This window comes from Bactrocera neohumeralis, chromosome 3 (assembly GCF_024586455.1).
Source record: "Bactrocera neohumeralis isolate Rockhampton chromosome 3, APGP_CSIRO_Bneo_wtdbg2-racon-allhic-juicebox.fasta_v2, whole genome shotgun sequence".
In the NCBI taxonomy this organism is placed as follows: domain Eukaryota; kingdom Metazoa; phylum Arthropoda; class Insecta; order Diptera; family Tephritidae; genus Bactrocera; species Bactrocera neohumeralis.
Genome location: NC_065920.1, coordinates 17,623,093 through 17,644,252, shown reverse-complemented (window position 1 = coordinate 17,644,252; position 21,160 = coordinate 17,623,093). Strand labels below are relative to the sequence as shown.

At 34.1% G+C, this 21,160-nt stretch overlaps 6 protein-coding genes across 6 annotated transcripts; 1 reads left to right on the top strand and 5 right to left on the bottom strand.

The window, feature by feature from the left end:
* Window positions 1-362: 362 nt before the first annotated feature.
* LOC126752082 (uncharacterized) lies at window positions 363-3,934 on the top strand. The gene is made up of 5 exons (XM_050462644.1): window positions 363-793; window positions 1,118-1,296; window positions 1,375-1,501; window positions 1,569-1,860; window positions 2,075-3,934. The coding sequence occupies exons 1-5, from the start codon at window positions 717-719 to the stop codon at window positions 2,354-2,356; spliced, it is 957 nt and encodes a 318-aa protein (XP_050318601.1). The 5' UTR covers window positions 363-716; the 3' UTR covers window positions 2,357-3,934.
* Window positions 3,809-4,811, bottom strand: LOC126752094 (NADH dehydrogenase [ubiquinone] iron-sulfur protein 6, mitochondrial-like). Its single transcript, XM_050462658.1, has 3 exons — window positions 4,508-4,811; window positions 4,262-4,435; window positions 3,809-4,207 (listed from the first exon to the last, which is right to left on the bottom strand). The coding sequence occupies exons 1-3, from the start codon at window positions 4,613-4,615 to the stop codon at window positions 4,112-4,114; spliced, it is 378 nt and encodes a 125-aa protein (XP_050318615.1). The 5' UTR covers window positions 4,616-4,811; the 3' UTR covers window positions 3,809-4,111.
* A 98-nt stretch (window positions 4,812-4,909) lies between these two features.
* Window positions 4,910-5,594, bottom strand: LOC126752093 (NADH dehydrogenase [ubiquinone] iron-sulfur protein 6, mitochondrial). The gene is made up of 3 exons (XM_050462657.1): window positions 5,396-5,594; window positions 5,145-5,321; window positions 4,910-5,078 (listed from the first exon to the last, which is right to left on the bottom strand). Exons 1-3 carry the CDS (start codon window positions 5,537-5,539, stop codon window positions 5,007-5,009), a joined length of 393 nt encoding a protein of 130 aa, XP_050318614.1. The 5' UTR covers window positions 5,540-5,594; the 3' UTR covers window positions 4,910-5,006.
* Window positions 5,595-6,634: 1,040 nt separating this feature from the next.
* On the bottom strand, window positions 6,635-9,801 carry LOC126752077 (sorting nexin-2). The gene is made up of 8 exons (XM_050462637.1): window positions 9,481-9,801; window positions 8,838-8,959; window positions 8,619-8,773; window positions 8,256-8,425; window positions 8,078-8,194; window positions 7,560-8,003; window positions 7,351-7,503; window positions 6,635-7,290 (listed from the first exon to the last, which is right to left on the bottom strand). The coding sequence occupies exons 1-8, from the start codon at window positions 9,643-9,645 to the stop codon at window positions 7,240-7,242; spliced, it is 1,377 nt and encodes a 458-aa protein (XP_050318594.1). The 5' UTR covers window positions 9,646-9,801; the 3' UTR covers window positions 6,635-7,239.
* Window positions 9,802-13,078: 3,277 nt separating this feature from the next.
* LOC126752084 (lectizyme-like) lies at window positions 13,079-14,018 on the bottom strand. The gene has a single exon (XM_050462646.1). The coding sequence runs from the start codon at window positions 14,006-14,008 to the stop codon at window positions 13,199-13,201; it is 810 nt and encodes a 269-aa protein (XP_050318603.1). The 5' UTR covers window positions 14,009-14,018; the 3' UTR covers window positions 13,079-13,198.
* A 3,245-nt stretch (window positions 14,019-17,263) lies between these two features.
* Window positions 17,264-18,173, bottom strand: LOC126752085 (trypsin delta-like). The gene has a single exon (XM_050462647.1). The coding sequence runs from the start codon at window positions 18,161-18,163 to the stop codon at window positions 17,357-17,359; it is 807 nt and encodes a 268-aa protein (XP_050318604.1). The 5' UTR covers window positions 18,164-18,173; the 3' UTR covers window positions 17,264-17,356.
* Window positions 18,174-21,160: the final 2,987 nt, after the last annotated feature.

Genomic DNA, 21,160 nt, shown 5'->3' with positions numbered 1-21,160 from the left:
TATATACATATATTAACGTGTTAGATTAAACATTTACCAGCATGTTAATCATTTATGTTGGAAAACACTCATTTCGATTATGTTGTTTTATATATTTTTGTACAGCTGACAAAAATTTTTGTTTCAAAATGTTTGTTTCCCTGCATTATCGACGTACATATGCATACGTTTGCTTAAAATTTTAATATTTGGAAAGCGGTCAAAATTAACAGTTGAACCTAATTTTGCGTTACCATGACGGTGGCAGTTGCAGAAAGCGCATAATAATTTCCCAAAACAATCAATATCAGCTGTATATTTTCCCAAAACATTACCCATTTTTATGCACACAACGACAGATAAGCGGCTGTCAGTTTTCACAAGAAGGAGGCGAATACATCTTCGAAACATAAGCCAGAGAACGGAACGGTAGGCAAAGGTTGAAAAAGATAAAAAGTGACAGCATAGAGAAAATTTCGAGCAAATTCTTTTCCTATCAGTACAATCAAGAGTTTGAAGATTAGTTGCAACATCGAGCAAAATAAAAAATATATAATTCATTACCATTTAACAAAACCAGCGTTTGGACGCTATTGGGTGGCGAAATAGTATTGTGATAAACATTCTTGCTATTGTTATTTGAACATTATTCTGATTGTGTGGTTGTCGTGTGACGGGATATTCGGATTCAATTCTACTGTGTTGGTCGTTGTAGCGGTGCTTGAGAAGTGCAAAAAATGGATATCTTGCGTAAAATGTTCAAAATGAACGAAAAGGAGTCATCAGGCTTGAACGGAACCGATCATAAGGAAGAGTAAGTGAAATTACCATCAGACAAATATATGTATATATATTAGAGCTTGTGAGTGAGTTATTGAAATCTACAGTAATTTTTCTATATTATTAAAATGAAAAGTTTTGCGATCGATAATGTGCAAATTACATACTTGGGTAGATACTTTGGCCAGGCCAATATTCGGAGGCTGCGCATATTGCAATATATCCTTTGAGTGTTGCCAGCGTGTATTTTTATTCGTCAATAAGGGCCAACATTATAAAAAAAATGTACACTAAAACATTTAAATTAGTTTATTATAATTGAGAAAATTTTATTTCAAGCATTTTTTCTGCTCGATAGTGCAACTGCAAAGGACGAGTTTCGGAAACCACAGTGGTTCGAGGAAGCGGAAACAGACGACGAGCTATTTGATGATAACCGAAAGTTTGCTTTTCAAATATTCACTAATCCTGTAGAGTTGCAGAAGCACTTCGAAAGACAAATGCAGCAAATTTTGGAGGCAGTTAGTGAATTTGAAGGTAACTATTTGATTAAAATGTGTTTATCTTATAAATAAATGTTTTTGTTTATTCAAAATTCTCGGTATACGAACATAGATGGTGATGTTAAAATTGACAAAGATTTGAAGGAGGACTTTCTAAAGCCGGGCTTTGAAAATATTGATATTTTAAAAGAGTTTGAAAAGAAGAAAGCAGAAATCATGGACACTGATCTAGATGGCGAGTAAGCGAATCACTCTAACCAAGTATAAAACAGATGCAATGGAATTTAAAAAATATAATTATTGTAGAATTTATGCTGACCAGTTGCATTCCTTAATGCAACGCTTATCACCCAATGAGGATTTGCCCAACATTTTACCACGCAACGACAACAAGGCTATCCGTAATCCTTTACGTAAGCAAAAATTAAGTGACGAGGAGAAAATTTTGGGTAAAATACACGGTACCCTAGACAGTGATGACGCTCCGAAGCAGCCACGTATGCCGCGCACTCGTCCCGATATGATGACACCAATGACTCCTATGATACCACGTGGACCAGCCCCATTTGGTGGAGGAGTTTTTGAGGGAACTTATCAGGTATGGCACTCATTATGGCCATTTATAAATTAGATTACTAGATTCTACGATGCTATAAACTAATAATTTTTAATTTTCAAAGTTGGATCGTCTCTCTAAGATATTACAAATATTGCCCGCTTAATTCGTTTTTATTTGGGTGTATTTTATTTATAGTACATACATATGTTTATATACACTCTTACATGAAGAAATATTTTTTATGCTGCTATAGGGTCCGAAAATGTTCAGTCAGAGCGTAATGTCTAAAACTATACGTAAACCGGATGGTAGTTATGAGACTACGAAGGTTACCAAGGACTCCCAAGGTAATACAACAACAACTATAACACGCACCATTGATGGAAAATCAGAGACAATTACCACATACGATAACGCTGGTGGTTCCGGTGTCATTAAACAAAAGGAAGGTGGCATCGCCAAGTCCGAAGATTTATCGGATCGCAATATTTACGTAACAAAAGAAGGTTACGCCGTACCAAGGAACCTCTGGTGACCAGTGGTGCTTATTGGCCGAATCCTTGTTGGCAACTTATTACCCGTCTATATTCAAATTCAGATATACTATGTATTAGTAACTAGATCCTTAAGTGTTTGGTGTTTTAGATGAAATTCAATTGAGGCTACAGATAGCAGATAGCATTGCAAGAGCAGCAGCGGCAGCAATAATAACAGCAACAACACGGATGACCGCAGCATCCACACGTATAACCGAAACAAATACAGAAACAGTATGGTAAACGTACACAGGTGAATTTGGCATTATTATTTGTTCATCTTTTGATGTAAATTGGAATTGTGTAAACGATTTACATAGGATGTTCACTTTTTGATGCAACACATTCAATTGTCTATAATCTCAATGAGTGTACAATTCTATACTGGTTCTGTACTGTTTTCATGGAATTTATTTCGTATATCTTAATATTTTAATTTGATTACGAGCATCTTCATGGAGCGTAAACAGAACTTTATTTCGGGGACGTATATCTCTGGATCAAACAATTGAACCTGCAATTATATGAATTCACTAGAATTGTTTGATGAACGCTGGCATCAGCGTGCGGATGAGAAAAGGAGAATTGTTTATTTGTTGAAACGATTTACGTTTAACATGTATACATCAACGAAAGAGTCGCGCAAATGCTTAGCTACACTGAACGACAGTGTAGTAAGAGTTCGGTCGTATTTTAGTAAACAATATGCGAATGTAGTAAATTGGCTCAGAATATGTTAAAAGACGGTTCATTTAGCAACAGCGGTTGACAGCGATGAATATTACACAAAAGTATTTTTTTCTTTGATTCTTTAGTTAGCACGAATTACTTCGTGGTATGGATTTTTCTAAGTGTGGCTGCTTTCAATTGAAGGAATTTGAACGCGATGAGATCTCAATAATTACTTTTATCATATACGTTCTAAATGTGGTTTGTGAGAATGTGAATATTGGGATACTGCAGTACTGAGTTTCAATGAAATCCATCTAAAGTGCAAGAACAAAGAAAGATGTTTAAATAGAACATCAATATACATATATACTTATGCTATATACATATATATTATATATCCTTCATCTAAGTTAATATTCATTATCAAATGCGCATTAGCGCCTGTATCATTTAGCTAAGTATATACGTTTGTTTTTCATATGAAAATACCTATTGGCAACCATAAAGACTTTGATATTATTTTGTAGTAATTTTAATGTTAACTGTGTAAAATATAGTTTTAAAAATTTTCTCAAAATTCAAAAAAAAAATATTTTTTATATTTTTTTAACATATACATAATACATACATTTATGCTTTGTCAATATATAAATATTTGTTTTGGAAGTTTAAGCTTTTTTATGTGTATGGATATGCATAAATGCTACGTTCCAAGTAAATTAACTAAGTTAAGGATTGTGTTTTTAAATTTGTATGTCATATCTGATTTGGTTATTTGTAAACCATCTTTTAGTATTCTACATACACACATTAATATCGTTGCAAATATAATTTAACGTACAGCTATTTGTATTTACTGAAAACCACTTGAAATATATATTACCTACTTACATGTGCAATTAAAATTGTTTTATATACATATGTATATATATTTTTTATTTGCTGGGTATATTTCCTCTAAATATAAAACTATGTATGTATATGAATATATAAAGTTCTTGTATTAGTAGTACTTATAAATTAATCAGACAAATAGATAGGTTGTAAAAAGGGTTAATTTCGTTACAAGATAAATTTTTTATTTACTTCTTAGGCGTCTTCCCAAGTACCGCGGCCGCATGTTCAGTTTTTACAAAAGATTTCAAACAATAATGACACCAATGCTTAGTAGGTTTATCCTGAAAAAAAAAACAATTACTTTGTTATTTTAGGTTCATAAACATTTAATTTACCAAACATATGTAGACCCTTGGATGACCGAGTGGACCATCGCCATCACAATATACTACACGTTTAGGAGTTATTTTAGTTTCAATTTGATGAGCCAATTTAACGCCCCAGTTTTTGTTGACCCAACGTTTAGCGTTCATAAAGCGTACATTGCGGTAGTCATCCTCTGCCCATATCTGTATAGATGGTGTCCATATACATACATATGGATATAAGTTACATATAAATATTTATATCCATTCTATTACTTGTCCTGTGTGTGTTATTTCCTTTAGATCACTGCGCATACGAATCAATCGGAAATTTACAAATCTCTTACATTTTAGAGCATTTTTAAAAAAATTTATTGAAAACATTGTTTAATTCCAAGAAAAAAAATAACTTGAACTTTGGCATTTAACAACCCGACGTCTTTTATAAGGTAAACTTGTTGAAAAGTGCATTATGTCTACAAAAATATTAACATTACTGCGCGCCTACCATTGACTTAATACGGAGTGAGTCTTTAATAATATATTTAAAATGCCAACAAATAAAACTCTTAATTTATTATTGCTCTCAAATTTATTAGTATTATACATAATACATGTTACAAAACTCAATAATCCATACTAAACCAATATTTTCACCGCAAAATCAAAATACACTGATTTGTTTTATCTTTATTTATTTATTCCGAGATAATTCAAATTAACAATTATCTCACGTAAATTATTTTTATACTCATCTTTTTCCAATAACAATAGTTTAATGGTGGTGTCCATCTTTCTTTACGAATCTAAGGCCACAATAGCCGCAAATTTGTGGTCCCGGTTTATCCTGGTTTAGAAAAAAACATAAAAATTTAGCCAATTCCATGCAAAAAATATACTTTTATCCGCTTACCAAATTTATGTAAATTTTAGGATGACCCAAGTTTGCATCACCACCATCACAATAAACAACACGATCTGTGACTTCAATTGGAGGTATTTCATCGATCAACTTAATACCCCAATTTTCATTAACATATCGTTTGGCATTAACAAACCGAACATTGCGATAATCATCTTTGTCAAAGACCTAATTATAAAAATGCATTATTTTAGAGTAAAATGTGTACAATGTTTGCGTAATAGGCAGATGGTTTGACGTACCTGTCCAGTGTGAGTGGAAGTTTCTAAATCACCGCGTGAGTTGCTGTAGTTGCGCCATGAATTAACTACTGAAGAACTAAGAGCACGGCTAGTCGAATTACGACTTAAAAGTTGCAGTCCATTAGACAGTTTTGTACACGCCATGACTTTTTTTAATTCCTAACCAACTGCAAATCTTCTATAGAAATCAATTAATAAATAAAGAACTGTCAGAAACATATGTTTACATGCAGTCAATGGTTGCCACTAGAATTTAAGAATAAAACAATTATACATTTAAAATTCGTTAGTTAAATGATTATTTTATAATAAGGTTATATCTTTTTTAGTTTAGGTAAAGTAAAATTATAACGCAATATCGATAAATTTTGATTTGAATATGCGTTTTTAGTGTGCAGAAAAGGTATACTATATATATGTAAATAAGTTTGTGTTTGGTTTATGGATTTTGTTTTGATCTCCGTTTCCTTTCGTCTGACTTTTTTATTTGTGTTTTGACAAGTTGCGCGGGTTTTTGTGAATTTATTGTGACAAATCAAATGTGTTTCAGTTTTTTTAACATATCAATAATAATTGTGAAAAATACCAATTAAAAGCAAATTATTCCAAAAAGTTTTATGTGTACGCAAAAGAAATGATGATATTACTGTGTGATATTTACATCATTGAAGTAGAATCAAACTAAGAAGTTCAAGAGGATGAGAACGTTGTCACATTTACGGACTTTAATGGAACTATGATAGAATGCTACCAAAGAAACATTCAATAAGGTTTGTTAATGTAACATTTTATATGGAAATTAGTATTTGAGGTTTTTTTTTATTATTTACAAACGTTAAAAAATTAAGTACATCATTTTGAATTTTGTAATTAAAACTTAACTAATTTCAGCCGTTACTGTAGCTACGTAAACCTCCAAACCATATTTTTTTCTGACATATTTCTTATTTACTTTGACTAACAATATCACTCACACAATTTCTGTGATGAATCCTTAAAAGAAACCTCAATATTTACCAGTTTGTATTGGATTAGATCGGCTAAAAATTAACCCTTGTTTGGATTAAATCCGGGTCAATTCCGGTATCTTTATAACCACCGATCATTTAAATTGTTGTTAACCCCTAAAATTGCAACAAATTCTGATCTTTTTCTGTACCTGTTTTCTGATGACGTCTATAAGACCTCAATTCTCAGGCATTGAACGCACAGCCTAAATGGGTTTCTCAAACTCTAATATAAGGTGACTTCAATTTTTACGGAGAATTGTATATTTGCATTTTTGTTTCTATTTTTAAACCTGCCTCATACATACATATACTTAAAGTTTAATGTATAAATAAATTTCGTTTAACTTGCCTTCTTATTTACAATTTTATTTATTCCATTTACGTAATTTTATATATTCATTTATAAATTTTCAAAATGTTCTTGAGATATACATAAGTGTATACATATGTGAAATAGATCTAACATTTTTATCATGCCGGTATATTATATATTAAATATTCAATAGTTTTTATTAGCTAACTGAGCTCATGCCCAATCAATAATCCTATACATGTATTCAATGTTTTTAACAAATTTTCCTTTTGTTGAATACTTTACAAAAACCATAAAAAATAATATTTAATAAAAAATACTTTGTGGAACGTAGATACACAGAATTTTTGCCCTTTAGTTTTATATGCTATATATAAAACATTTATAACGGCATTTCAGTAGCACAAATTTCCTGCTTGGATACGAATTATTCATTAGTTATTACTTTTCATACATATATAAAAGGCGTTTCACACAACGATTCTGCATTTAAGCAATTTATGAGAGCATAAACAGTTTGTTTAAACAATTTCTCTGGCAGAGGGTATAAAAGTTTCCCAATAAGAAATAATCTGAAAAACAAAAAATATATACATATATTACATTTATGCATTTAAATTATTTATCTTCACCTGTTGTTGATGTGCCATCTGATCCTCAATATATTTCATCGTGTTTATTTTGAATTCACGTATTCTGTTGAACTCAAACCGTTCCATTTCTTTTTTTATTTCGGTTGATATATCATCAAACTGTTGTTGGCAGCGTTGAACCTTTGTTTGCCACTGTAATTGAGAATTTAATCAGTAAAAAAAAGATAAATATATATATTATTTAAAACCTCTTCAACTTCTTGTTGCGCTTGTTCTAGTTTGTCAGTGCGATTAGCGAGCTCATAACGCCCTCGATTTTCTCGTCGCTTCGACAATTGTAGTTGTGCATGTTGCCAGTTTTGAAAAACTTTGACTCGCTCATGAAATACCGATTTAACAGCGCTAAATAGATCGATGTAATCTTTTACGAATTCTGCCATTATGAAAAAGTCTGAGTTGGCCTGCTCTGAACGTAGCAATTCGATTTTCTCTTCTACATCAGCTAAGTTAGAGAGTGCACGGGACAAACCAGTGTGCTCTTCACACGTGCTTAGCATGGCCGCCGATTTTGCAACTAGTCCAGTCAGCGCAGATAACTCTCTACGTGTGTTAACTAGAGATTTCAATGCTGAATGCAGTTTTTGTAGGTTCGCATCCAAATTTTCTACTTCAGTAATTTTCTCATCAAACCACTATAAAAAAAAACAGACGTAGAGAACATAAATTGGTTATTTTAGTTAAATGTATATGTAATTCGTATGCTTACGGGATCACTTTCATCCATTTTATAGGTAATTTTATTTACGGTTTCTCCGACTTTATTAAAAAGACGCATTACTCCAGCCCCGCTGAGAGTTGCTGTATTAACTGCGCGAGGGAGTTCCTTTGAATATATGTGTATTAAATATTGATTAATATTAAGTAATCCTATAAAAATTATTTACTTGATCACTTTCCAAGAAATTTATGAAGTCGAGATCTACTCGTAACACCGGATGTTGGGCTGTGCGATTCACATATCGTTGCAAAGCAGCTCTTCGCGTTTCAACCCACTCGGCATTTCGCGGTGCCCCGGGCTCTGTTTGTTGTGGACTCATTTTCACTTTGGTACTACCTAAAACAAAAGTATTAAGCATCTGAAGTTTCTGTTTGATATTAACAATATTTACCGCCTTGTTTATATTATTGAATACAAATGATTTTTAAAGATAGAAATACATTTTTTTTTAGTTTTAAAATTTTGCAGTTATTAATTAGTTATTATTGCAATGTTTTTGATTTAATTATGTATGATTGTAATGGTTTACCTATAATATTTTTTGATGGTGCCGGTGGGATAATTCTTCCAAGTCTTGTATATTTTCCTGACAATACATCATGTATTCCTAAAAAGTCACTAAATCTTCTCATTGTACTGAATTCAGATCGTTTGAATTTCGGAATGTTTGTTTTCGTTGTTACCCTACGAAAAATAAATATTTGTTTATATAAATAAGTTAGTATATATATATATTTCCGGTACTCACTTATAAGTAAGATATGAGCCTATGCCATCGCCTACTTTTTGTGGTTCTGCCACTGTTACCTCTACGAAATAGTCGCCATTGTCGGTAAGCACATCTTCGAGATTACTTGATGATATACGGCGCTATAAATATAAATGGTTTTTATTTATTATTTGAATATAAGCCTTCTTTCGTATTCATTATTATAATTCCTTTTAATACTTAATTACATATATTTCTGCGTTAATCAATGAATTCATTGCCTTCAATGAAAATTCATATGCATATACAATTTGCTGATAAGAATGCTTAATTTACGTCTTTCACAATGCAAACAAATAACTATTTCTGCTGGTCAAACTACAACAATAATGTTTAAATTGTAATTGTAGAATGCTACAAAAGATGTCCATGCCGGCAAGTATTGTATATATGAATATACATATACATATGGATATTTTATGAAACTACAGTAGGGTTTGACATTTGAGCCTATATCTCAAATTGATGTGATAACAATTTAATGCGTAGGGAAAGTGGCTTATATTTGAGACACCGCCCATCATTTTCTGTGAGTCAGCAAACAATTGTGGAAAAATATTGTTTGTGCCAGTGTAAAGGATGTATAAGTTTCCGATTACTTAAAATGCAAAAATAATCTTACATGAATTTCACTAGTTGGTGTTATGGCAAATAAATCGTTGTCGACAGTACCGGGCGCTGGAACCTCTTCCTCCTCGTCATCCTCTGCACCAGAGGCACTGCCGTTATTTATGTCCACATCAGCGAATTGTTTTTGAGCATCAATCATGTTCTGATCGTCGGCCATATTTTACAGATTATTGTTAGATTATTAGCAACAATGTTTTAAATTTACGAAATTAACTACTTTATTTAGTGTTATGATGAATAGAATATCTAAATGTTAGTTTTATTGTACCACCCAAAAACACAAAGAATGCAAATGTGAAATTTACATTTGTCAATTGGACGGTTCAACTGTGTAGATAAAGCAGATTCACTTTTAACATGGTTGCCAAAGTATACATTTCGTTGAGTAACTGATACGATATTTCCTATCGTACCAAATACAAAATCGATAAATTAAATATCACTTTTACACTTTGATAAGTAGACTTCAAATATCATGAAATCTATTTTTAATTAATTTTCTTTAGTATATAATTTCATGGTATCGTTAAAAAAAATTTTTTTTTTGGGCAAAATTCAATGTTAATCAATATCGTACAATGATTATCTTCCAACCTGTTGACACCACTTTTAGTGCTATTTATCGATAGTTTTGAAATAAGACTTAGTCTGCTATTACACGCGTCAACTTTTGTTGTTAATTCTCGGGCGATTCTCCTTTGCTGTCGCCCATTACATTCACACGAGCAACTTGTGTTGCGCAACTCCGTTCGAGTTTTTTTCTCATTCTCTTTCACTTTACTTTAACCCATTGTCGTTTCTTTTTCCTTATAGGTATTTAGACCACTCTATCACATATATTAATCTGTTCTGTCAATTAAGAAATACATTTTATTTATAATTCAAAATTAAAACCAAGATTATATAACAGACCTTCACATATATCACCCTTTTCACTATCGTCTGAATCAATTTGTATGGCTTCCTCCATACATTTCACAATATCTTTAATTAATTCGATTTTCTAAATATTTATATTATATTATGTATATTTGTATACATATTTGCAAATTACTTACTAAAAGATGAAATTAATTTTTTTAAATATATTCAAAATATTAATTTCAAAAAACTATACGCAAATGCAACTATGTACTACGAAAGAAAGAACACGAATGCCGAAAAACATCGCAACGAACTGTTACGAATAAGAACACAAAGCGTGTTGCTGAACACTGGAAACTCGGCGCGATTCCCCCCTCCTCGTTGCCCCCTCGCCTATAAACCAAGAATTGCCGCAACAAAAGTTGCCGCGTGTAATAACACACTTATATGATTAGTCGCAACATTACAGTACAGCAAAGACTCTATTGCGATTTGAGAACAAAGTCGGTTGACCAAATCCGGCATTCATATATACAATTTGCTATCGTTGTGATTGATTTGTCACACAGTGTGTTGTGTTGTAAAGGAAGTTGATAGGGTTGTTGTCCGATATCCATATTCAAACTGTAATATGAGGATTTCAAAATATTATATACCTAATGTCACGCCCATTGTCTATTGTTGCATAGCGGTGATTGTATCTCCCTTTTGTACAATCTCGGGTGTTAAATTTAATGTCTCTGATATATTGATTTATATCATACTTGGTTTTATTAGTACCATACTTTAAATATATTAGAAGACGGGACCACATCCAAAAACAACCGTTAGGTGAAGAAAACAATTATACTCTCCGCAAAATGTTGCGAAGGTATAACTAGAAATTGCTGCCTAAAGTTTAACTAATCAGAAATTATCAAACTTATACCAATAATACTTATTTATTAGTAATTTATTTTATTTGACTAGTGGTCTTATTTCTTATCGATATATAAATTGTATACTCTAGTTAATAATAATAATGTAGATTGACATGGTGTAATACATATCAATATATGTATTTAGGAGGTCTGTTTGTCAGTTCGCCCGTCTGCCCCTGCAATCGAGATATCGTGATGCACAATAAATACAATTTTTACAATTGGAAGCTATTCAAGCCCCTAGGTACCGAATATTTAGATCATAGTACCTATAGTTGTCTTTTTACCGCAAATATCGGTCAGTGCGTGAGATATACATATAATTGAATTGCAGAGATAATCCTTTCCTGACAACAGTATGTCAGTATGTCGAAAGTGGGTTGAATCGGGCCAATATTTCGGGTAAACATTTCCCTTAGTTATACATTTAAAAAATTCCTTGAAAATACGTTTTCAAGTATGCCTGAGCAGTGTTCAAATTAATGTCCTTTTTCCTGCCCCCAAAAGCACCCCATACAATGATTTCCGTTTTTGCTGACTTTAAAACGTTCAAGTTGATAATTCATATTTTAATGAAACTAAGTGAACAAGTTTTCTTAAAAATTACATGATTTAGCGCTAAATTAGAATGGAATTGTTCTCTACTTTAGTCTTAACCTCATATTCCTAATATAAAGAATTTCGATCCTCTGGTTGACATTTTCCACATTAAGTCAATATACAATATTAAATTTAGCCGCTTCGATCGAGTTAATATCACTCATTCGAAGATATTTTTAATTTATAAAGAACTTGTTGAAAAGTTTATGTCTTATATATTAATTAAATTATACCCACCATTTTAAAATCAATCTAGATAGCTAAACAAAGCTTTACTAAAAATATGAAACAATTAATTTAGCTCCATATTCATAACATATTTATTGATTTCAATGTATCGGTTGCCTTTATAACGCTCAATATGTGCATCAATGAAATTAAGTGGGCATGCTTTATTAACTACCATATGATTTAGCATTCAAATTGACGATATCGGTCCAGACTTTGGAATAGCCTCATATGCCTATTTAATTTTGGATTTTCTGCCTCTCTCATTGTCTTTATACTGAATATAAGAGGGTGGCCCGATAAATACTCAAACTGACAGCATCACTATCGTAGGAGAAATTTGCTTTCGTGTAGTACATTTTAGTACGACTACTATCAGAATAACATCGCAATTTTGTTTTGACCACCTATGAAGCGGGTGTGGATCAAAAAAACGAAAAATGAGTTGGTAATTCGTCTTCTTTTTATAAAAGAACTCGCTCCTCCTCCTTTCAACGTGGCCGCACGTCGGTGTATGATGAGTTGCGCCCAGATGCCTTGAAAACGTCTATAAATGGATGCACTAGTCAACGATTTCAAATGGATGGACCACCGAGATAGCAGAGACATTGAAAATCTCAAAAGACTGCGCGTCATATCCTGCATGGCTTATTTGGCATGAAAAATCTGTCGATACGTTGGATGCCACGTAGAAAATTGATAGCCGTCGTTTCTTGGAATTCACAAGGTTTAATCTATATCGACTATTCTGACGAAGTGGAAATTTGTGTCGTCGACTCGGGACATTGCAGATCTTTAAAAAACGTATATTTAGATGGGTTAAGAAGTCGGTGCATCGCTAGGTCAAGCGTATCGAGCTAAACAGAAACTAAGTAGGAGGAGTACTTACCTTTTATATAATGAAGAATATACTTGTACCTATTTTCTTTAGTTTATTTAGAGATTTGGTATTTTTCCACTAAATTAGAATACAACGCGTACTTGCAAAAAAAGAAAATTTTTTTATTTTTGGTTTTACTAGACTAAACCGCTTTTTATTCACATTTTCATTGTAGTAATTTATTAAACTGTTTACAAATCTGTGATCGTTCCAATATCTTATTTCTTTTGTTTGGCCGATATCCATGAAATAAAATCTGACACCTGAACATAAACAGATGGCGAATTAGGTTGACCACATGGCACCTTTCCCCATGAAACAATACCAATTAGAGTAGTTTTACCGTTTTGAGTTTGCACCAAAGGACCTCCAGAGTCAGATGTACAAATTCCAATACCTCCGGTTAGAGGCCCTGTACATATATTTGTAGAATGTACAGCAATACCCTTTGATCCTAGTGCTTTAACGCAAGCGGATTCGCTGATGATTGGTATATTTTTAGCCACCTGCAAAACACTGGGATAAGATGGTACAGATGTGGTCGAAGTCGAGCCCCAACCAAATAAATCCGCATTTCCAGTTGGCACAACCTTAGCTGATGGTAAATTTATGGCTTTAACTGCAGCCGTCCATTGAAAAGCGGTTGCTGTATAGACAAGACCAATGTCATAAGGTGCTATACCCCCGGTATAAAGGTCATGTATCACATAGTATCTAATTGCACGCTTTTGTGTGGTACTTGCTGCACCATTTACATTGTTGGTACCAGCGATGAGTTGAGTGCTTAACACTTGCGATTTTGAGGTCAAGCAGTGGGCTGCCGTCAGTACCCAGTTCGCATTTAAAATGCTACCTGCACAATAATGTACACCACTCCGTTGAAAAGAAACAATATAAGGCGCGGCCCGTGCACCTGCTATAGTACCCCCAACAACGCGTCCATATACTTGGGTTTTCGTTGAGGTAAAACAGAGAGCGTGTTGACAACAAAATAGGATTGCCAAAAACACCGAACAGCGTAGTGCCATTGTTAATACTTTGAAGTTATAAACACAACTGATCGTATATAGCTTGATCAACGGTATTTCTACTTTTCAAACGATAATAGGATATCTTATTTATTTATTTAAATGTATATATATTATACATGTATAGTAGCAATAATTATCTATACGAATTCGTAGAATAACAAGAGAGGCAATTTTTTCAAACTAAACGTACTTATCGATAATCGCTTCAATACAACTCAACTAAAATGTGTTTATTTCTAAATTTAGTAGATTTTTTATTCCCCCAGAAGAGAAAACGTTTTTCTCTTTTTTGGCTAGTCATAACATGCTCTTCATTTGAACCCTTAACCGTTGTTTATTATTTTTATACTCTTGCAACATGTTGCTGCAGAGTATACTAATTTTGAGTTTTGTCTGCCTGGCCGACCGTCCGTCCGTGCAAGCTGTATCTTGAGTAAGAATTAATATATATTAATAAAACTTAGTACAAATTTTCCTTGTCAAAAATGTAAGGCGTTCTTAGCTGAGCGCAATCGGATGCCACGCCCACAAAACGCCATTAATCAAAAATGTATAAAAAACCATAACTAAGCACTAAATTAAGATACAAAACCTAATCCGACCCCAACCGACACTGTAAAAATTTATGAATTTGGAAGACTGCATATAACGGTGATGAGTAGTCATCCTTTAAGATCCCAGCGTTTGACGTGAATTTTAACATACTCTGCGGCTATCGATACCTCCTCCAGTGTATCATATCGTGGGGACCCCAGATGCCTGTAGTGTAGTCTTGATAATGCGTGCACAAGAGATGCTCCAATGTTTCCCTGGTGCCCTGTTCAAGAGATTTCCTGCAGTTTTTTCTTTCTGTCAGCTGCATCTTGCAGGCGTGTGTCGCCACCAGACAGTGACCAGTTAGTATTCTCATCGTGTCCCTACAGTCTTTTCCATCGAGTGTCAATTGGAATTTTGTACACTTCAGATCAACCGTTTCGCAGTTTTGCATGCAGGTCGTTCCATCGGGATTTGATATTCTTTACCATGTTTCTGTCGAGATCGTCGTATAGACAATGCATGGGTTTCTCAATGTTGATCACGTTTTCGGATGTTAACCGTACACCATTCTTGGCAATCTCGTCCACTATTTTATTGACCTCGATGCCTTTGTGGCCTGGCACCCAGTAGAAGAAGTTGCTTGCTTCTGGCAACACTTTCTACTTCAAGACATTTCTGGACGATATGCGATATGAGGTTATTGCCTTGATTTATGCTTGGCTGTCTACGTAGACGTTGAATCTGGAATTGCCTGCAGGTGCATTAGAAGCCAGCTTTGCGGCTTTCGCAATAACAACTGAGGTTTTTGATATTGCGAAAATATATTGAAATATACTGCAGGGGTCCGGCAACTTAAAAAGTTGCCTTATGCCTAACTCTGGACAGCATATTCCCGCACTAACTCCATCGTCCATTTTCGAGCCATCCGTTTCCTTTGACTTCCTGTAGGTGGGTTTCCATACCGCTGTCCACCATACTACTGCACCGATTCTACTCTTCGGTCTTATAATAGCTGTGAAGCACCAGTGAATGATAGAGAGAGATAACTCAGGTTATGCCGAGCATCTGCCTACACGCATTTAAAGCATTGCTACTTTTCCTTACTCTTTCTTCCACGTTGTGCTTCCACAGCACTTTGCTTTCCAAGGCGCACTAGAAATGTCCAGGAATGCTTCAAGAACATATTCTTTTTATTCAAGAGCCCTTTCGACATTAAATACCAGTGTATGGAGTGCAATCTATACTGATTTGCCCTTCGTATATGCGTGCTGCGCCTTGGACAAGCTTCTAGGAGGCTCTGCGGCCCTAATGTGCGCGTCCAAGATTTTCTCTAGCGTTTTCAGCAGGAAGGAAGTTAAGCTTATAGGCCTAAACTCTTTAGAGTAGGTTGAGTTGTTCCTACCTGTCTTCGGTATGAAAACTACCCTAGACTCTCTCTATGAGTGTGGCACATAGCTGAACGTACCGTACCGAGAGATTTGTAAGCGGATTGCACATTCTATCTCCGTAAAGATGTGTTCGGGAACGTTTACTGCTGCTTCGTAGCTAGGACTTACCGCGTCCTTACAGCTTGGAAAGTGCACAATGACTAGGTCTGGCAGTTGTCCGCTCACTCTCCACTACTTTTCCGAGTTAGATCGGACGAGGTGGGGCTTGGGGATAATAGTTTCCTAAGTCTCACCACCTCGTGGGTCTTTTCAAATCCACTTTACACCCGAGATGGTTTGATTCTTGCAAGTAGCAAGAGTATAAAGTGATATTTTAATGAAACTAAGTGAGAGTTTTCTTTAAAATTATGTGGTTTAGCGCTAAATTAGAATGGAATTGGTATAAACCTCTCTAATATAAAGAATTTCGATCCTCGGGTTGACGTTTTCCACATTAACTCAATAAATTAAATTTAGCCTCTTCGGTCGAGTTAATATCACTGACATATCACTCATTTTAAGAGGTTTTTAATAAAATTTTAGCTTAGAGGAGTATTCAAACTGACAGCATCACTATCGCAAGAGAAATTTGAAATTTGAAGAATTTAGATTTCAGAAAAAAGAAAAAGTGAGCGAAATCGGTCGGTGAGTCGTCTTGTTTTTATAAGAAAACTCACGCAGTGTAAAAACTCCTTTCTACGTGGTGGCACGTCGATCTATTTCAAACAGATGGGCCGCTGAGATAGCTGATATAGTAGGCATCTCTGTGCAGACTGTGCATATGAAAAATCTGTCGACACGTTGGATGCCACGCAAGCACAGTTCAGTCCATACAGCAAGCTCAAGATTATTTCACAGCAATGTTTTGACCAGGTTTAAAAACAATCCCAAGGAGTTTTGCGTTATTTTCGTCGACGCAGCATGGATCCATTGATACACACCAGAGACCAAAGATCAGTCTAACAATGAACTTCTGCTCCACAGAAGGGGACGACTGCCCTACCCGCTAGAAAATTTACAGCCGTCGTTTCCTGTTCCATTGTAATCTACATCGACTATTTGGACGAAGTAGATGGAAATTTGACTCGTCGCCTCGGGACTTTTCAGATCTTTAAGAAACGTATATAGGTTAAGAAGTGGAGCATCGCTAAGTCAAACGTATCTAGCTAAACAGAAACAAAGGTTGCGATTTAAATCGCTATTTTTCCAAAATTATCGTTTTTTGTAGGCTTAGTGCTTACCTTTCACAAGGCGTACTTGCAAAAAATATTTTTTTTTCATTACTGAGTTTACTAAAGATTAAACCGCTTTTTATTCATATTCATTTCATGGTTGTAATTTATTAAACTGTTTACAAATCTGTGATCGTTCCAATATCTTATTATTTTTGGTTGGCCGAAATCCATGAAATGAAATCTGACACCTGAACATAAACAGATGGCGAATTGGGTTGACCACATGGCACCTTTCCCCATGAAACAATCCCAATTAGAGTAGTTACACCATTTTGAGTTTGCACCAAAGGACCTCCAGAGTCAGATGTACAAATTCCAATACCTCCGGTTAGAGGCCCTGTACATATATTTGTAGAATGTACATCAATACCCTTTGATCCTAGTGCTTCAACGCAAGCGGATTCGCTGATGATTGGTATATTTTTAGCCACCTGCAAAACACTGGGATAAGATGGTACAGATGTGGTCGAAGTCGAGCCCCAACCATATAAATCCGCATTTCCAGTTGGCACAATATTAGCTGATGGTAAATTTATGGCTTTAACTGCAGCCGTCCATTGAAAAGCGGTTGCTGTATAGACAAGACCAATGTCATAAGGTGCTATACCCCCGGTATAAAGGTCATGTATCACATAGGAACTAATTGCACGCTTTTGTGTGGTACTTGCTGCACCATTCACATTGTTGGTACCAGCGATGAGTTGACTGCTTAACACTTGGGATTTTGAGGTCAAGCAGTGGGCTGCCGTTAGTACCCAGTTCGCATTTAAAATGCTGCCTGCGCAATAATGTACATCACTCTGTTGAAACGAAACAATGTAAGGCGCGGACTCTGCCGCAGCTGCAGTGCCCCCCACAACGCGTCCGCATACTAGATTTTCCGTTGAGGTAAAACCGAGAGCGTGTTGACAACAAAGTAGAATTGCCAAAAACACCGAACAGCGTAGTGCCATTATTAATACTTTGAAGTTATAAACGCAACTGATCGTATATAGCTTGATCAACGGTATTTCTACTTTTTAAACGATAATAGGATATCTTATTTATATTATTTAAATGTATATGTATATATACGTATAATAACATTAATTAATCTTTTTTAGTATGTGTATTCTAATATTTCATTCTTTTGCATTTTACGAATTCGTAGAATAACAAGAAAAGGCTACTATCTTATCATACTAAACGTACTTATCGATAATCGCTTCAATACAACTCAACTAAAATGTGTTTATTTCTGAATATAGCCATTTTTTATTCTCCCAGAAGAGAAAACGTTCTTCTCTTTTTTTTGCTCCTTACAACATGGTCTTCTCAGAAGCCTCAGCCATCGTTTATTATTTTAATACTCTTACAACCAGTTGCTACAGAGTATAATAGTTTTGTATCACCTAAAACTATTTAAGATAACAATAGAGTTATACATATATAAATGATCAGGATGACGATACGAGTTGAAATCCTGGTAACTGTCTGTATGTCCCTCCGTCCGTGCAAACTGTAACTTGAGTAAAAATGAAGATATGTATATTGATGAAACTTAGTACAAATGCTACTTGGCCACATGATAAGACGGAGTTTGTAGATGATGTTAAACTACTTAATTATACTGATTGTCTCTACTGAACAAACAAAACGCAACATTTAACATAAGAAAGCGAAATAGCTCCAATGTTGATAAGAAACTTCAATTATAATTTGAAATGATTGCATAATGGTTCACAAATATTCTCGAACAGACCAATGCAATATTTAAACGGCAAATATGAAGTTTTCCATCGTGCTGTCTTACCACTGTCTGGTGATTTCCGACAGCCCGGTCATCCTTTGCTTTTCTTAAGCCTATGAGATTAACAAATGTTTAAGCAATCGTTCTTATAGTGAAGTGTTGAAACACTTCAGTTTACCATAAAAAATTGATTCATTGAGATTATATTCCTTAAAGTAAAAATTAATTGGTTGGATCATAACTGGCTCATTAACCTCAGGCTACATTAGCTACTAGAAATGTAGATGTTGATGAAATTAATGTTCAGATACAGCAGTTGTGGCCTGGCTATCAGACGTAAGTATTTTAATTCATTCGCAACTGTTGTTGATGAAAGTGAAAACGCAAATTATCTAGATATACCCGAAATGACATCACATAAACTTCGATTAAAAATTAATTCATCTACAATTATGCAACGGTACGACTACGTAAACAGATTACAGGAAATATTTTTGTAGCAACCATTTTGACTGGAAAATTTAATGAAGAAATGTTCCTCTTGCCGCGTTAGAATGCACGATATGATTCACCGGATTAAATTGAATTTGAAAATGTTTATTATTAAAAATTATAACTATTATTCACAAAAATTAAATGATCTATCCTCTTCATTATGTCAAATTTTGACAACTAACAACTTTGATCAATCATTTCAAACTTGAAAATAATGTTAAAATTTTAACCTCGTGAATTCCTACAGCGGAAATAAAGTTTTCGTTTTTACTCATAAATACAATTTTACTTTATTGAATAATTTATGATTAGTGTATACTTTAGCCGCAGCAACGCTTAGAAGGGGTCTTTATGTTTTTTTATAAATATAAAATATGGCTACTATCTTATCAAACCAATTCGTATTAAAAATTATTAGATAAAAAAGTGGAATCAAATTATTAATTTATTTATTACTTTGTATCTGAAATCCGCCATCCAAGTTATTAATTACAAATTGGGCGATTGCGGGAAAGATCCAAACATTTCATTTAAAGTGAGACCAATATTCATTTGAATTCTGTAAAACACTTTAATTAAATTAATTTTTTATTATTTAAGGTACATAACAGAGGGTAAATAAATGTTGTATTAAGCAAGTAAGGAAAGGCTAAGTTCGGGTATAACCGAACATTTTATACTCTTGCAAGTTGCAAGAATCAAATCAAGGGAAATACCTTAAGGTATTTTATATGAGAAGTAGGCGTGGTTGCAGTCCGATTACGCCCGTGTCCGCACTGTTATATAGGAATGTAAGAAGAATGGTTTGAATGGTCGGGCGGATTTCAAGATATGTGATCAAGGCGGTGCCACGGCCATCATCTAGTTTTCTCCCCGGCTCCTATTAAGTTTTCTCATACCATCTCGGGTGTAAAGTTTTATGTCTCTGTCGTATTTAGTTATTGATTTATCGCATTTTTAATAGTTTTTAACAGTACCGTTTTATAAGGAGTAGTAGGTGGTTACCTTTCGATTTCATTCACTTTTACATTGTCGGTAGGGGATTTGTTTTGCACACGTCTCTTTCTTCTAAACAAGTTTCTCATTTGTCGAAACCGTCGATATTGGACCTCTCGTACAAATTGAATGATCGGAATCAAGTTCCTGCAATGAATATTTTGTATTGTGAAGGGTGTATACATAGTTATAGCTTCGTTGCAACCAAAGCTAACAAGTTTTCATGTATATGTCTAAGCGTTTCAAACTTAATATGCACCTTTATGTTTTCAATCAAGAATGAAAATAATAAAACTATCTTCATAGAAAGATCGCATTTAGAAAACGAACAAATACAAAACAAAATATAAATTAATTAAATTTTTAAGTAATAAGGAATTAATGGCAGGAGTAATAAAAACTCGAAAAACTATTAAAATCCGACCTGCTATTACCGAAAAGTAGCGTTAAAAACTTAACTTGATCGGTCAGTTTAGACGATGGCTATATGCTACAGTGATCCGATCCAAATAATTTGTTCGATGACTGTTGCGTTGCCTTGGCCCATGCCAAATTGTGTGAAGAATTCTTGTGAAATAAAAGTTCTTTTTATATACTAGAGTAGTACGATCTGAACATCTGAATGTATAAAGTGTCATTGACACAATAAAATATAAACAAAAAGGTCATTGACCCCAAACGTAAACAAAGGTTACGGACTTGGCTAAATGTGAATAAAAGGGTCATTGAA

Coding starts and splice junctions, on each gene's coding strand:
- LOC126752082 (XM_050462644.1), top strand. CDS start 717: ATGGATATCTTGCGTAAAATGTTCAAAATGAACGAAAAGGAGTCATCA. Junction 1,502..1,568: donor GACACTGATCTAGATGGCGA/GTAAGCGAATCA, acceptor TAATTATTGTAG/AATTTATGCTGACCAGTTGC. Junction 1,861..2,074: donor TTTTTGAGGGAACTTATCAG/GTATGGCACTCA, acceptor ATGCTGCTATAG/GGTCCGAAAATGTTCAGTCA.
- LOC126752094 (XM_050462658.1), bottom strand. CDS start 4,615: ATGTTTTCAATAAATTTTTTTAAAAATGCTCTAAAATGTAAGAGATTT. Junction 4,436..4,507: donor AAATAACACACACAGGACAA/GTAATAGAATGG, acceptor CCATCTATACAG/ATATGGGCAGAGGATGACTA. Junction 4,208..4,261: donor CAAGGGTCTACATATGTTTG/GTAAATTAAATG, acceptor TTTTTTTTTCAG/GATAAACCTACTAAGCATTG.
- LOC126752093 (XM_050462657.1), bottom strand. CDS start 5,539: ATGGCGTGTACAAAACTGTCTAATGGACTGCAACTTTTAAGTCGTAAT. Junction 5,322..5,395: donor CTTCCACTCACACTGGACAG/GTACGTCAAACC, acceptor TTTTATAATTAG/GTCTTTGACAAAGATGATTA. Junction 5,079..5,144: donor CTAAAATTTACATAAATTTG/GTAAGCGGATAA, acceptor TTTCTAAACCAG/GATAAACCGGGACCACAAAT.
- LOC126752077 (XM_050462637.1), bottom strand. CDS start 9,645: ATGGCCGACGATCAGAACATGATTGATGCTCAAAAACAATTCGCTGAT. Junction 8,960..9,480: donor CACCAACTAGTGAAATTCAT/GTAAGATTATTT, acceptor TTATATTTATAG/CGCCGTATATCATCAAGTAA. Junction 8,004..8,077: donor AAATGGATGAAAGTGATCCC/GTAAGCATACGA, acceptor TTTTTTTTATAG/TGGTTTGATGAGAAAATTAC.
- LOC126752084 (XM_050462646.1), bottom strand. CDS start 14,008: ATGGCACTACGCTGTTCGGTGTTTTTGGCAATCCTATTTTGTTGTCAA.
- LOC126752085 (XM_050462647.1), bottom strand. CDS start 18,163: ATGGCACTACGCTGTTCGGTGTTTTTGGCAATTCTACTTTGTTGTCAA.